This window comes from Corylus avellana, chromosome ca5 (genome assembly GCF_901000735.1).
Source record: "Corylus avellana chromosome ca5, CavTom2PMs-1.0".
NCBI lineage: Eukaryota > Viridiplantae > Streptophyta > Magnoliopsida > Fagales > Betulaceae > Corylus > Corylus avellana.
The window spans coordinates 20,275,329-20,288,305 of NC_081545.1; the positions used below are offsets into that span (position 1 = coordinate 20,275,329).

The window sequence follows — 12,977 nt, forward strand, 5'->3', positions numbered from 1 at the left end:
AAAATCAAATTTTTTTAATTTTTTTTCTTATAAAAATGATTTTTTTTTTTTTTTTTATTTTAAATTTGGCCATCTCTTAGATTTTATTTTTATTTATTTATTTTTGTTAGTTTTAGGTTTTATCCTAGAAATTTAAGTATTTTATTTTATTTTATTAAGGATAATTTTGTCTTCGGGGAACATTTACAATTTCTGGTAGTTTGGGAGGGAACATTGTTGTACTTGAAAGTTTGATGGAACATTATCAATTGGATTGTAGTTTGAGGGAGATATGTGGATTTTCCTCATAATAGAATCTTAGTGTGTGAACAGCTGAACACTATACTTTGTTCATGGTAAGTTGGTAGGATGAATTTTAAATACTGGTATTGCTGTTAGAAGTTAACGGCTAAATCTAACGGATGAATTCAAATTAATTACAATTGAAAGTTCAGGGGTTCAAATTGAGAGGTTTTGAAGTTTGATGAAGGGCTTGTCAAAACACACGGTAATTCAGGATTTAAAGTAAAGTTTCCCCAAAAATTTAGTAAAATAAAAAACTAAAAAAAAAAAAAAAAAGGAAAAAAGAAAAAAGGAAAGGGGTGGCTTTTTTTTTTAGTATTAAGAATGACACGTGTTGACATTTTTATTGGCGTTGACGTCACATTTTTTAATTGAATTTGAATTTAGGGACTAAATTAGAATATCTCAAGAACCTTTGTTTTTTTGTATTTATTCCCCATTGTTTTTTTTTTCTTTTTATTTTATTTTTTTAAAGAATATGAGTATTATAGGAATATAAAAAAATAAGTGATATTTTTGATACATTTTGATAATTTGATAAGTTACTTTATTACCTTTTGAGCATTATGCTTTTGCAAACTACGATTAATATGAGAGGCTTTTTTATATTTCTCCCAAGAAATTAAGCGAAGAAAAAGGGGGAACTAAAGGCAAAACAAAGTCCATAATTCTCCACATTTTTCAAAATCACTAGCACCTATAATAGAGAAAGAAAAATTCTACAACATCTATACCGTTGTCCTTACCGTTGTCCTTCTAAAGTCCTTATGAGCTGAGATGGCATTTGTTTTATTTTTTTTTTTTTTAAAAAAAGAAGAAATTAAACCAAGAAAACCGCCCGGTCCGGCTTGGTGACTCATTATTCCTCTCTTCCACATTCCTTTGATTATCTCATCTCTCTTCCTCAAAAAACGCATCTCTCTCTTATCAGTTCTCACGCATATCTCCCTCTTCCTCCATTACGCAAAACGGCAAAAGCTTCTAAAAATTCAGTCTTCCATTTTCAATGACTTTCTAAATATACTTTCTTCAAGAGTAGATACAATGTCTTCTATTCGTCTTGGTATGTAATTTCTTCAAGAGATAAGTCATGCGTGTGGGAAATGAGATAAAAAGTAGAAAAATAAAATAAAGAAATGAAAGATTAGGTGAGTGAGAGAAAAGATAGAATAAAAAAAAGAAAAGAAATGGGAAGTGGGCAAGTGGGGGACGCAATTGGCGTGAGTTAAGGTGAAAAGAAGAGGAAAAGAGAAATTAAAAATTAAAAAAAAAAAAAAAAGAAAAAAAAAGGAAAAGAAAAGAGAGGGAAACTTTATTTTGGCTCCATGAACTTTCATCCGATTTTACAAATTCTTCATGAACTTCCAAATCTCTCATTTTGGACCCCTAAACTTTCAATTACTCTCAATTAGAACCATTCCGTTAATTTTAACCGTTAAAAATACAAAAAAAAAAGAAGACCAAAATAACATTGATTTTCATTCTTTTAAAAATAAAAAAACGTTTTGAAAGTTAGAATTTTATATAAAAGTCAGGGGTGTAACGTTTAAAATCTGATGGAGGGGTCCACATTGAGAGTAATTGAAAGTTGAGGGATTCAAAATGAGAGATTTGGAAGTTCAGGGATTTGTAAAATCAAGTGAAAGTTTAAGGGGTCGAAGTGAAGTTTCTCCAAAAAATAATAAAAAAAAAAAGAAAGTAATTTCACTTTAAACCCCTTAATTACTAAGAAATTTAAGAAACTTCAAAATTTTAAAATCTCTCAATTTGGACCACTGTTAGATTTTAAATATTAAAAGTGCGACAATAACGTTTATACCCCTTACTTCTTTTTTTTAAAAAAAAAATCTAAATTTACCCTTAATTCCAAATTAAAAAAAAAAATTAAAAAAAAAAAGTTAAAAAAAAAATCAGAAATATTTTGGTCATTTTAGGGATAAATCAGAGAAGTTAACAGCTAAATCTGACGAAGGGGTTTCAATTGATTGCAATTGAAAGTTCAAATGTCCAAACTAAAAAATTTTAAAGTTTGAAAAACCTTTTTAAATCGCGTAGTAATGAATTTACCCCTAAAAAAAGAAGAAGGAAAAACTAGAGAAAAAAAAAAAAAAAAAAAAAAAAGGGGGGCTCTTGGAGCAGCGTCCAGGAAGCATCCGCTCGTCATTAATTGTAATATATAAGGAACTTATTCTTTCCTTATTCTCCGTTTATATAAGGAGTTTTTTGTTTTTGTTTTTGTTTTTGTTTTTTTTTTTTTTCCTCCCCTCTTTTCTTCCGCTACCTACAACCTCACCCACCCAGGCCATCCGCATCTCCTTCATTTCTTTTTCCATTCTTTTTCTCCTTTTTCTTCTTTCTCCCTTTTTTTATTATATTTTTTTTAATTTTCTCCTTCTCCACCACTCACTTTGTTTTATATTATTTTATTTATTTCTTTGTCTCCCACTATCCACTCTTTTTCTTTCTTTTTATTTTTTATTTTTAGAAAAAATATAAACAAAAAAAGCCTCCAAATTAACAGCCTTTGCAATAGAGCCTCAAAATATTCAAAAGATACTAAAGTAACCCATCAAACTACTAAAGTGTGTCAAAAATATCCCACCTTTTTTATATTTGTATAATATCCCTAATCTTTTAAAAACTAAAAAAAAAAAAAAAAAAGTTAATTGACTGTTAGTTTTTTTTAGAATTAATTTTTTCTTTTTTTTTCTTTTTTTGTTAAAGGAAGCATCCATGAAGTTCTGCCTAAGTGTCTCCATAGAATGCTACCAAGTGTCCCATTTTTTCCCCCTTCTTTTTGTCTCTTCCCCTTTGTCTCATCTTTGACCTCCGAGTCCTGCTATGTGGCTGTCAAACATATATTAAAAAAAAAAAAAAAAAAATTGTTAGTTAAATTTTTATGAGTAAATTTTTAATTTTTAATGCCTCAAAATTTGTTTTTGGATTTCAAACTAAAATCTAGGGGTGGAAAATTAACCCTTTAAGGATTGTATCACCCAAAAGGAATTCGATCATCCTAAATTTGGTGTTAATACCTCAAATTTGGATTTCCCTTTAATATCTACTTTCTTCAATTAAAAAAAAAAAAAAACAAAAAAAAATCTTAGCCTCGTCAAACTTTGGCAGACGCTGGGATGACCCCAGGCTGCCGAAAATCTCTACTCTTGACCTCCACTGTAGCAAGATTCCACCTCCCCACGTACACGCACACCTTTGTCCCACACCTCCACCCACTCCATTTTCTTCTTTTTTTTCCACACCCATTCCCAGTCTCACTCCTACTCCTACTCCTACTCAGATTGAAATCTCCTCCAATTACTTAAAATTGGAAAATTTCATGTTACAAAATCGTTTCATTTTAAATTTAATGGTATATAAAATCATTTAAACTTCGGTAAAACAAAAGCCAGCTTAAAATCAAAATTCAGTACCTTAATTATATTAAAGCAACTGAAATTTTATAAACCATGAATTTCAAAATGAAGAAATACAATTTCGTAACATGAGAATTTTTAATTTTGAGTAATGGGAGGACATCACAATCCCACCCGCCCACTCCACACTTTATTCTTTGGGGAAACTTTACTAAGAACCCTCAAACTTTCACCCGTTTTGAAATACCCCTCTGAACTTCAAAATCTCTCAATTTAGTCCCTTGAACTTTCAATTGCTCTCAATTTGAACCATTCCGTTAATTTTAGCCGTTAAAAATTCAAAAAAAGACCAAAATATCCCTAATTTTTGTTTTTTTTTTTAAATTAAAAAAAAAACGTTTTAGAAGTTGGAATTTTATACAAAAGTCAGGGGTATAAACGTCATGTGACATTTAAAATCTGACGGAGGGGTCCAAATTGAAAGCAATTAAAAGTTTAGGGGACTAAATTGAGAGATTTTGAAGTTCATGGAGAGTATTTCAAAACGGGTAAAAGTTTGAGGGTCCTTAGTGAAGTTTCCCCTTATTCTTTTTATATAGAAGGAAAAAAATAACAAAGTGGGAGGGGGCCAGTGGGGTGGAGGAAAAAGAAAGAAAGAGAAACAAATAAAAAATAAATAAAGAAAAGAAGAGAGGTGGGGCGTGTGTGCGTGGGAGGTGGGGAGATAAAAAATAGTCAAAAGGTTACATTGAAATCTGGATTTGTTCCTTGAGTAAACTACTCATTTACTGTTATACATGCTAAAAATTTCTTTTATTTTTTATTTTTTAAAACAAAACAATTCGTTTTAAAAAAATTTTAAAATTTTGTTTTTTTTTTAAAAAAAAAACATTGCCTCTTGAAATCTTGATTTTGCTCATTTGAGTAAAAAAAATTCATGCGTGAAGCAACCATAATTTTTTTAAAAAAGTATGAGATGCTTGCACATATTTCACAGCAAACATTCATAAAACATGGAGTTCTCAGAAAGAATCAGTCACCATGCTTTTCTTCTGGGTCCTACGACAACGTAAATCCTATGCCAGTGAGAAATCTTCTATGGTTTTCTTGAGAAATCTGCATAAAATTCACGGAAACCAAAAAAAAAAAAAAAAAAAAAATCTAAAGCACAATCTTTTACCAAAGCCCAAAACAAAAGAAAACTAACAAAACAAATATCCATACCGTCGGTCTCATCTCTCTCTCTTACGTCTCTGTTTTTTTATTTGTCTTTCTTTCACCGTGGGTGTGCGTGTGAGGAATGAGAAGTTCATCACCATTCAAACTACAACCAAACATGAAGATATTCCACAACCAAAGCAAACTTATAAAACAAAAATCCATACCGTGGATGCGTCGATTTGCATTTCTTTCACAGTGGGTATCGTGGGTGTGCATATGAGGAATGAGAAGTTAATCACCATGAAATTTTTTATTTTTTATTTTTTAAGAACATCATTGTTGATGACAGTATTCCGAGTAGTGATGTGGCATGAAATTCGAGGAGTTGTCGCTATGCAAAAGAAGAAAAATTAGATAAGAGCTGTCGGGGTATGCCGGTGGAGATAGCTCTGATGCCTAAGTCAGTGCTTGTTTTGAGAGAGTATAAGTGCAATGAGAGCTTAAGAGAGAATTGTGATTACCAAATTATGAATTGGAGCTTCCCTTTGATAGACATCAGGTAGCAGTTGTCGCCTCGGAATTCTCGGCCCCACGTTCCCTAAGATCCACGTACGCAATGTTGGGGAAGTGGTTGTGGGCCATGGGTCACTCTACGATCTTGAGATTGTGGAGTGTGTTAATGGGCGGCTTGGCCTCGTTTTAGTTGAACGTGTGCGCCCGAGTTATCGTCGGGTGCATGTGTCTTGGTTCGGTGTTGACAGTTGAGCCACGTTCTGGTGAATCGTGGAAGCCTTGCTTGGGCACTGGGAGAATCCCACAATCATTGGTGAACGTGGGTTCTCTTCACTGTCCTAAAGACTATTGTACCCTCGGTAAAAGATTGTTATGTTCTTAGTAGGCTAGCCTTTCTTCGAACTGGGCCGACTATGTCTCGGCCTGGGCCTGTCCCAATTCGGCTTGCATACTGGATTGGGCCTAGAGGTTTATTTGGCTTAAAGTGACCGATCCATTACTCAACAATCATCATGAAAACTTCAAACTACAACCAAAGATGAAAATATTCCAAAACTAAAGCACACCCATTTGGCCGCCTACGCATGGATTTCAAGTTCTTGATTGAATAGTAAATTTGAAAAACAAGCACCAAAGTAGTTCGAAAGTCAAAAAGGTGTCGGTCGAATTTATGACGAGAGACAAGATCCAAAATCAATGGGATCTTTTTGACAAAAATCCTTTGCAACCTGAGGTCTTCTGTCATTTGTCTTTTAATGTAGATTCACCTAAAGTGAAAATTTTGCTTTAAAAACCACAGACCTGCTTCTTCCTGAAGCATTGCCATACCTTACAACTTTTGAGCTTTTTGACACACTTTTTCCCAAGATAGAGCTGCTTATGGGGCAAACTTCTATGGTTTAAACTCCCCTTTGTCCATTGTGACAAAAAAGGGGAGAATGGTTTAATGGTTTATGATGAGTGTCAAATACTGCATATTTGGGCCCCTTAATTTACATTTGTTAATCCGTTCGCCATGCTATAATCTCATGTTTTGTATTTTTAGGGTTTTGAAGGTTGCTAAGAGAAAAGCATAGAATTAATGCGAAAAATACAAGTTTTTGGGAAGAAGACCACCAAGGCAGCAAGAACCGCCCGGACGGACGTGCGCTCGAGCGCACACGGGCTTAGCAGCCAGTCAAGACGGGCCTTTTAGCCCGTCCGGATGGCCGAGTCAGCTGCGATTTCCAGTAGCGCCCAAACCTTAAATTAGGGTTATAAATAATATTTTTTCTAGGGAAACGCACCAAGGGGCACCGTTCAGTGTAATTTTGACATTTTTTTTGACTTTTTGAGCTCTGAACTCGATTTCCTTTGTAAGTTTTTAGTTTTAATGAATTTATTTGTCAATTATATGATGTTTGTAGTCATGAGAGGCTAAAGCCTTCAACTAACGTTGAAGATGAAGCCTCGCCATTGATTAGCAATTACATTCTCGTTATTGCATTCATACAATTCCGACTTTTAATCAAAGTGTTGTTTTATTCTAATTCAGCTATTTGATTAACCTCTTTTAATTGAATGTTGTGATTATTATTTGTGAAAAATTAGATATTCGAGGTGTTTCATCCGACAAATACATCGAACCATTTGATTGAAATTGGATATCCATTGTGATTCGTAAATCAAACGGATACATTGGATGATTTTGACTTCAATTGGTATTCTTTGTGATTTGTTTAATGGTTGAATTCATTAGTTTCAATATGTCTTTTTATGAAACATAGAGCAATGCATAAGATTTATTTGTTTGTCAGTTGTATAAACAAAATATGAGAATGTATTACTTTGATTTGGTGAGGTGAATACTGAAAATCTTAGTGCTTTTATCATTTGATTTAATATCAGTTTTCATTTAGTTTATGTTTTTGCAAGAAAAAATCACACAAAAATTGGAACTATGTTGAAATATAATTGGTTTAGATAGAAATTAACTTTCACGACACAAGTCCTTGCGGATTCGACCTCGCACTTGCATAATCTATATTGCAAACGACTCGTGCACTTGCGAGTACTTTTAAAACTCAAAACAAGTTTTTGGCGCCGTTGCCGGGGAATTGTTTGATTTGTGAAAATAATTTTATTTTTGTCTAGATTGATTTTATTTTTCTACTAGTTTAGTTAGAAATTTTGTTTTATTTTGTTTTTTCAATTTTATTTTATTTTATTTGCTGCAGTTTGACTATCTAATTAAAAACAAAAAAACAAAAAAGAAAAGAAGAAAATTTTGGTCGTTTTTGCCTGTTTTACAGTTCTGTGTAACAATCTGCTGCAGCACCGTCTGGATGCACCCAGAAGTTGTCCGGACGCCCTTGCCTAGCAAACTGCATTAGCAACTTTCTGTCGTAGTCCCATCCGGACGCACCCAGCACCCAGCGTCGATAACATTCAATAGTTGCGAAAAAAAAAAAAATGTTTGCCAGATTTATTTTGTCCTTTTTGTTAGTATTTTATTTTCTGTTTTTGCATTTATTTTCTGTTTTACTTCTTTTATTTTTTTTTATTATTTTGTGTTTGTTAGTTAGTTTCTTTTAGTGCTTCTTGTGTGGTGCATGCTTGGTCGGAGATCTTTGAACCTAGAGATTACACCCTTAGATGCCGGAATAAAAAGAACTGCTAGGAGAAATCTTAGAACCCCTGTTGAGTTAGAGACTGTTGAGATAGAAAACCAACCTAGTAATATACCTGAAAATGTGGACCATACTAGATCTCTTAGGGATTTGTTCGCACCTGTTGCAACAAACTCTCCTTCGTGCATAGTGTTACCTTCAACCAATGCTACACATTTAGACCTTAAATCTCAGGTCATCCAACTCTTACCTTCATTCTATGGTTTAGAGACGGAAAACTCTTACAGTCATGTGAAGAAGTTCAAGGACATGTGTGCCATGTTCAAATTTCAAAATTTTTCTGAGGAGTCTATTCATCTGAGACTGTTCCCCTTCTCTCTTCACGATAGAGCCAAGGCATGGTTAGATTCTAACATGCCCGGATCCATCACGTCGTGAGAAATATTGTTGAGCAAGTTCTACAATAAGTTTTTCCCGATGTTCAGAGTCAATGAGTGCTAAAAGGAAATTAGTTCTTTCACTTAGGAGGAAGATGAGAAATTTTCCAAGAATTGGGAGCAGTTCAAGGAGTTACTGATAAAATGCCATCCACATGGATATGAGAGATGGAGGCTCGTTCAGTTCTTCTACCAAGGATTGACTCAATCCAACTGTAGTATGATCGAGTCTATGAATGGGGAGCGTTTTTAAGTTTGATGGGAGATGAAGCCTACAAATCTTGGGATAAGTTGTCCGACAATTCGTAGCAATGGGATTTTTCAAGTTGTCGGGACAAATCTGCCCGTATCCCCAAGAAAGGAGGCATCTATGAAGTGAAAGAAGACACGGATTTAAGGATGAAGATAGATGCTCTCACCAGAAAGTTCGACGCACTCACAGTGAGCCAGTCCATTAATGCAGCCAATGCATTCAATGTTGATAGTTGTTCCATCTGTGCTAGTCATTTGCACTTAGCACAGAACTATCCGTCTTTACCGGCTTTTGTCGAGTGCACGATGGAACAAGTGAACGCTTTCAATGATTATAGGAAGCAATCAAGTGGACCATATTTGGAAACCTATAATCTGGGGTGGAGGAACCACCCCAATTTCTCATGGAAGCAAAACCAATTGATGAATCAGGAAAGAGCTCCTCTTCATGCTCAAAATCAATACCCTCAAGGATTTCTTCCACTGGTTCCGAATCATAGTCGCTCGGCTCATCCAACGCCACCTTCGGCATTCCAAGCTCCCAATCAAGTGTCAGCATCCTCTTCACAGTCATCTCTGGAAGATACTCTCAAGGAATTCATGAAGCTCACCGGTCAATCCATAAGTGAAGTAAGGAATGCTAGCATGGTAAACACCCAAGCAATTGCTAAGATGAAGAGTCAAATCGGACAAATAGCAAATCACTTGGGTGAAAGAGAGAAGGGAAAGTTCCCAAGTCAGCCCGTGCTCAACCCTAAGGGACAATTTATGGTTGGAAACTCTTCAAATCCTGCGCATGGGCAGGAACATGTGCAAGCAATTGTCACACTTAGGTCAGGGAGACAAGTGGACAATAAAGTGGTTCAACAAGAAGTGAACCCTGTTGTGTCGGAAGGGCAAGAAAGTCCCAACAGTGAGGGAAGAGATGTTGAGCCTTCAAGAGTCACACCCATTGTTGAGGATCCCCCAAGGAAGTTTATTCCTAAAGCGCTTTACCCTGAAAGATTGCAAGCGCCTAAGAAAGGAGGGAAATTTGAGGACATTTTGGAGGTGTTCAAGCAAGTCCAAATTAATATTCCGTTTTTGGATGCCATCCAACAAGTGTCATCATATGCCAAGTTCTTGAAGGACTTGATCACTGTCAAGAGGAGGACAAATGTCTCGAAGAAGGTGTTTTTGACAGAGCAGGTAAGCTCAATTCTGCAATGTAGAGCTCCCATTAAGAATAAGGATCCTGAAAGTCCTACCATTTCTTGCATGATTGGGGACAACCGCATGGAGAAAGCCCTTTTGGATTTGGGAGCTAGTGTAAATTTTCTGCCTTATTCGGTATATCTGCAGTTGGGTTTAGGGGAATTGAAACCCACATCAGTGAAACTGCAGTTGGCAGACTGATCAGTAAAAATCCCAAGAGGGATTGTTGAAGATGTGTTGATTAAGGTCGACAAATTCTACTTCCCTATCGACTTTATAGTCCTAGACACGAAACCAGTGCAAAATGTTGGGATTCAAATACCGGAAATTTTAAGGTGACCCTTCTTAGCTACGGCTAACGCCCTAATCAACTATAGGATTGGGGTAATGAAGATTTCTTTTGGGAACATGACACTGGAGCCGATCATCTTTGACATCAGCAAGCAGCCACTTGAAGATGATGAGGTTAGAAATGTGTTTCTAATTGAAGAAATAACTAATGAGACTGTCAGTGAGTTAAGCATTGAGGACCCTGTGGAAGAGTATTTTACTCAATTTGGAGATGATTTGGACCTTGACAGGTTACTTGAGCAGGTTGGTACTTTGTATGAGCCAAGTATTGAGAACCGTGAGGTAGAGTGTTTTGCTCAATCTAGAGATGATCTAGACCTCGATAGGTTACTTGAGCAAGATGGTAATTTTAGTGAGCCATGTATTGAGGATCCTGTGGTAGAGTTTTTTGCTCAATCTGGAGGTGATCTAGACCTTGATAGGTTACTTAAGCTAGTTGAGACTGTTAGTGAGCCTAGGATTGAGGACCTTGTGATAGAGTGATTTGCTCAATTTGGATGTAATCTGGACTTTGACAAATTATTTGAGCAAACTAATGCTGTATTGGATTCCATTCCTAAGATGCAACCGGAAAATGGGGAAACAACTGAGATCATTCCCCAACCCATCTTCGTTAGCAGTTGAGCCTTTCAAGTTGGATGTAAAGCCTTTACCTGACACCCTGAAGTATAATTTTCTGGGCCCTACTGACATTTTGCATGTGATCATCGCTTTCGACCTGGTTGATGCTCAGGAAGGAAAGTTATTGGATGTTTTAAGAGAGCACAAGGAAGTGATCAAACTTTTGGAGGCTTAGCACCCATAACTATCTTTATAAACCATCCACTTTATGTGGGCTTCTTCTCATCTTCCTAATATGGGACCGGGGTGTTACAAACTCTTCCTCTTAAATTCCTGACGTCCTCGTCAAGGCCACATCATGCAGTGCTCCAGTACCACATGACCTGGCGTTGCTAGGTGGCTCTGATACCACTTGTAACGACTTAGGAAAAAGCGCTAGTCACACCTATGCTATTACCCAAAAAAAACTAGTCAATTTAGAGCTTCCTAGAATTCATTATAAAGTCCAATTTCACCTAGTAACTAGGCAATGTGAGACTTAGCACCCATGACTATCTTTATAAACCACTCACTCTATGTGGGCTTCTTCTCATCTTCCCAATATGGGACCAAGGTGTTACAAACTCCCCCTCTTAAGTTCCTGACTTTCTCGTCAAGGCCACGTCATGCAATGCTCTAGTACCACATGACCTGGCGTTACTAGGTGGCTCTGATGCCATTTGTAACGACTTAGGAAAAAATGCTAGCCACATCTGCGCTATTACCCCAAAAGGACTAGTCAATTTGGAGCTTCCTAAAATTTATTATAAAGTCTACTTTCACCTAGTAACTAGGCAATGTAGGACTTAGTACCCATGACTATCTTTATAAACTACCCACTCTATGTGAGCTTTTTCTCATCTTCCCAATATGGGACCGGGGTGTTACAGTCTCTATGGCTAGGGGAGGTCGTGGATCTTTGGCCATGGAAACCCAATGCCATGGCCTCCTCCACGGTCAGGCAGTGGTGAATTAATTTTTCTTTTATTTTTATTTTTATTTTTATTTTTCTTTCACATATCTTATCTTGGGTATAATAGTCTCTTTAAGTTAAAATTATTCACATGGGAAATTTTTCATTCAATTTAACAAAAAATGCTAACAAATAAAATAATATGAAAGTATTGCGTAGTTTGGAGGAATCATTTGTCACTATTTAAAATCTGAGAAAGGAAGTATATTTGCAAATCCGATACATGTTCAAGAGAAATAAATATAATTTCTTGAAAAAGGAAATATAAAAATGCTTGTAGTGTCTGCCACAAAGCAAGTAATATGTAACCTATAGTTTGCAACCTCAAATTATAACAAGGAAAATGCCCCATTTTTCTAATCCTCCACAATATTTGAGCCAACCAAGCATTCTTCTAGATTATTTCATTTAGCCGAGGCTAGCATACTGTAATATAGCCATGTTTGAAAGTAACAAAATAGTAGAATGAAGTTAGCAAGGAAAACAAATATGGGCCTTGTGAAATGATAAATTCTCCCTTAAAAATGAGCTATGGGAATCAAGACCAATCATTTCCTTCCAACTCTACCCAAATTGTACCGTTTATTTGATAAAAACGAAGACAAAGAAAACACATTGTTCCCCAAACTCCAATATGCCTCACATATATAGCTCTAAACCCACATCTGTTTTAGCCACACCACTCACCTATTACGACAGGGGCTACCCACTGAAATGTAACCAAAACCGGCCAAACAAACTGATGCAAACCCACTAGTAATAGATTAGATTCGTCAAGGAACTTATACCCTTAGATTCATAAGGGAACCTAAACCTTTTGACAAACACAACCTTTTTACACCTGATCACCACAAAACCTTCATCTCTCGTGATGTACTTTTTTATGAAGATCATTTACCCTTTGCCCAAACCACCCCTAAACAATCTTCGCAGGTCTTACCTATTCCTTTTGACCTCCCTCATGATGCCTTTACCCCCTTGTCACTTGTCGTTGAAGCTTCGGATGCCCCTTCTGCCCCTCAGACTACCTCTTCCCCACCTCCAGTCACTCGGCAATCTACTCGGTCGACCCAGCCACCTGCATACTTGCGTGATTCTCATCTTGCACAGGCTTTACCATCTCGTACCACTCAATCATCTGAGTCATCGTTGGTGCGTTCTTCAGGTACCCCTTACTCTTTTGACGCATTTTTATCTTATGCTTGTCTCTCTAACCACCATCGTGCCTTTA

General features: G+C 36.1%; 1 protein-coding gene across 1 annotated transcript; it reads left to right on the forward strand.

Annotated features, from left to right (window-relative positions):
- Positions 1-8,775: 8,775 nt before the first annotated feature.
- Positions 8,776-10,023, forward strand: LOC132181920 (uncharacterized). Its single transcript, XM_059595144.1, has one exon. It carries the CDS (start codon positions 8,776-8,778, stop codon positions 10,021-10,023), a length of 1,248 nt encoding a protein of 415 aa, XP_059451127.1.
- The last annotated feature ends 2,954 nt before the right edge of the window (positions 10,024-12,977 follow it).

Coding starts and splice junctions, on each gene's coding strand:
- LOC132181920 (XM_059595144.1), top strand. CDS start 8,776: ATGAAGATAGATGCTCTCACCAGAAAGTTCGACGCACTCACAGTGAGC.